The sequence below is a fragment of the Argentina silus genome (genome assembly GCF_951799395.1).
Source record: "Argentina silus genome assembly, chromosome: 4".
NCBI lineage: Eukaryota > Metazoa > Chordata > Actinopteri > Argentiniformes > Argentinidae > Argentina > Argentina silus.
Genome location: NC_139658.1, coordinates 17,675,677 through 17,678,112, shown reverse-complemented (window position 1 = coordinate 17,678,112; position 2,436 = coordinate 17,675,677). Strand labels below are relative to the sequence as shown.

At 46.2% G+C, this 2,436-nt stretch overlaps 1 protein-coding gene across 1 annotated transcript in view; it reads left to right on the top strand.

Moving 5' to 3' along the window:
* Window positions 1-1,619: 1,619 nt before the first annotated feature.
* The window catches only part of foxp4 (forkhead box P4), a gene marked incomplete at its 5' end in the record, with an annotated part of 21,606 nt that continues 20,789 nt past the window's right edge, over window positions 1,620-2,436 (top strand). The window contains 1 exon segment of the mRNA XM_083668494.1: window positions 1,620-1,676. Within this exon segment, the coding sequence (XP_083524620.1) occupies window positions 1,620-1,676 (57 nt within the window).

Sequence of the window (2,436 nt, the reverse complement as noted above, 5' to 3'; positions counted from 1 at the left end):
TCTCTGCTTTCCTCTGACCTCATCCTGTTTTATTGAAGCTAATCTTCAGCGGCTCAGAAATGCCACGCAGATATTCCCCTTATCCTTCTCTCTTTCTCTGTATTCCTACTGACGGAAGAAAGGACACACACACACACACATAGAGGAGGAATGCCAAGTGGATCAGTGTGCCGTGGCTGCACAGAAAGCTTGTGTGTGTGTGTGTGTCCGTCCTTCAGAGAGCAGGTCCCTATAAAAGAGGAATGGTTGAGTGCTCGGCTAAGCAGTCTTCAAACAAGCAACTCTCAGGACATTCCAGCTAGTCTTAGTCTAATGGGGAGCAGTGGGGGGGGGGAGGAGGAGGGGGGAGGAGGGGTGTTGAGCTATTTGATGCTGCCGGAGCAGGGTACATAGGAAGTGCAGGCCTGAGTGGGGAAACGCAAGGTTGGGTCTGGACAGAGACATGGGGAGGTTTGGACACACACACACACACACACACACACACAGGCACCTGCCCTCTGCCCTGTGGCCTAACTAACACAAACACTCCCTGTCCTTCCTCCAGCAACTGTGCTGCTGTTGCTGCTGCTGTCTCACTGAGGCCAAACTCTGTCCCAGAGAATACACAAACACAACCAGTGTTTATTATTTATCTCTCCACACACACACACACACACACACACACACACACAATAACCACCCAAAAGTGGCTAAAAAGTGGTAAACCCCCCCCCCCCCCCCATCTCTCCTAGTCCAAACTCCTGACTGTTTCCACAGAGAATTACAGATGCTGATTCCTGTTTGTTTATTTTCTTATAAACATTCCTTGATAGTGCATAGAGTTTCGGGGGGGAGATAGGAGCAGCCTCAACAACATCACTGCCTTCCTGGTCTACTTGTTTATCACTCTGTTATCATGCTTGTAGTGAACTCTGGGTTTGTGGGTTTTCACAGATGCCCTTGGGAGTAGTGTTTGGGTGAGAGTCTGTTTACTGTATTATGGCTGGTTGTTGAATGCTGCTGTGTGTGTGCTGTATATTTATGTTTGTGTGTGTGTGTGTGTGTGTGTGTGTGTGTGTGTGTGTCCATATTCTGCCCATGTATTTGACGGGTGTTTTTTTTTTTTTTCGCAACCATATTTGTTGATATTTATTTACCAGGGGCAGAGATGGATATGTAATGAGAGAGAGAGAGAGAGAGAGAGAGAGAGAGAGAGAGAAGATGTTGGCACTGACAGTCCTCCCTCCTCCCTTTTTTTCCTCTTCCTTTCTTTATTTCATTAATAAGCAGCATTCCTGAGAGCTGATGCAAGGCGGGGTAACAGGCATTCTGGGACTAGTATAAATATTCCCACATGAGGCTTAACATGATAAAGACTTATTAACGCGCTAAGCTGCTGTAAACACACACACATACACAGACACACACAGGGGCACACACACACACACACACACACACACACACACACACACACACAGGCACATGCATACAAGCAAGCAAGGGGAGGAGTTAACAGCAGGTGTGAACCAGTCCCAGTTAAGTTATTGTACAGAGATGTTCATGAAGCATTGAAATATGGCCAGAGAGAGAAAGAAAGAAGTAAAGGATAGGGTGAAATATTGTAAAGGTTCAGTTTAAAGATGAAGATTGAAAGAGAAATTGACAATGATTTTGGATTTGGAGAGTTTGGCATGCAGGTGAAGTCTATCATATTAAATATTTGATCATGTTTGTAGTATTTGCTGTCATACATATGGATGTAGTTGTGAGCAGTGTTGTGTATGCGTGTTACTCTCTCCTGTGAGTGAGGTTGGGACGTTGTGAGAACTGTAGCTAAAGCCGGTCTGTGCACCATCTCAGCTCTGAGCTTTTACATCTAAACCAGTTTATCAACAACCGGTCTGCATTCTGACTAAATGTGTTTGAGATAGAGTTAGGACATAATGACCTGTCATTAATATGTCTAAAGTTGGTCTCTAAGGGAGACAAATTAGTGCAAATTGGTTGTGTGGATCAGATAGTTCCGGATGAATGAGGCCCTACAGCCTTCTCCCCTGAACTCCCGTTATCCTGGTATTCCAGGATTGAGAGGTAGGAAGTGGTGGCTTTACCCAGGGTTTGTATTCAGAGGAGTGGAGCAGCTCCAAGAAGTGATGCTGATGGGAGCGAGCACCAGGAATCTGACACACACAATCCCCCCTAAAAGCCTGGCCGAGGAGGGGGGGAGGAGGAGGAGGAGGGGGAGGAGGAGGGAGACAGTAGCCGTGTGTGTGTGTGTGTGTGTGTGTGTGTGTGTGTGTGTGTGTGTGTACACGCATGTGCTGATGTATTATTGGTAAGCCGTGTTCCATAAACAGCAAAAGGAGACAGACCTATTGTTACCCGTGATCCCCTCAGCTGCCACATAGTTTAGATATGGTAAAAATATTGTTGGAACACTTGAGTGAGCTACTTGTA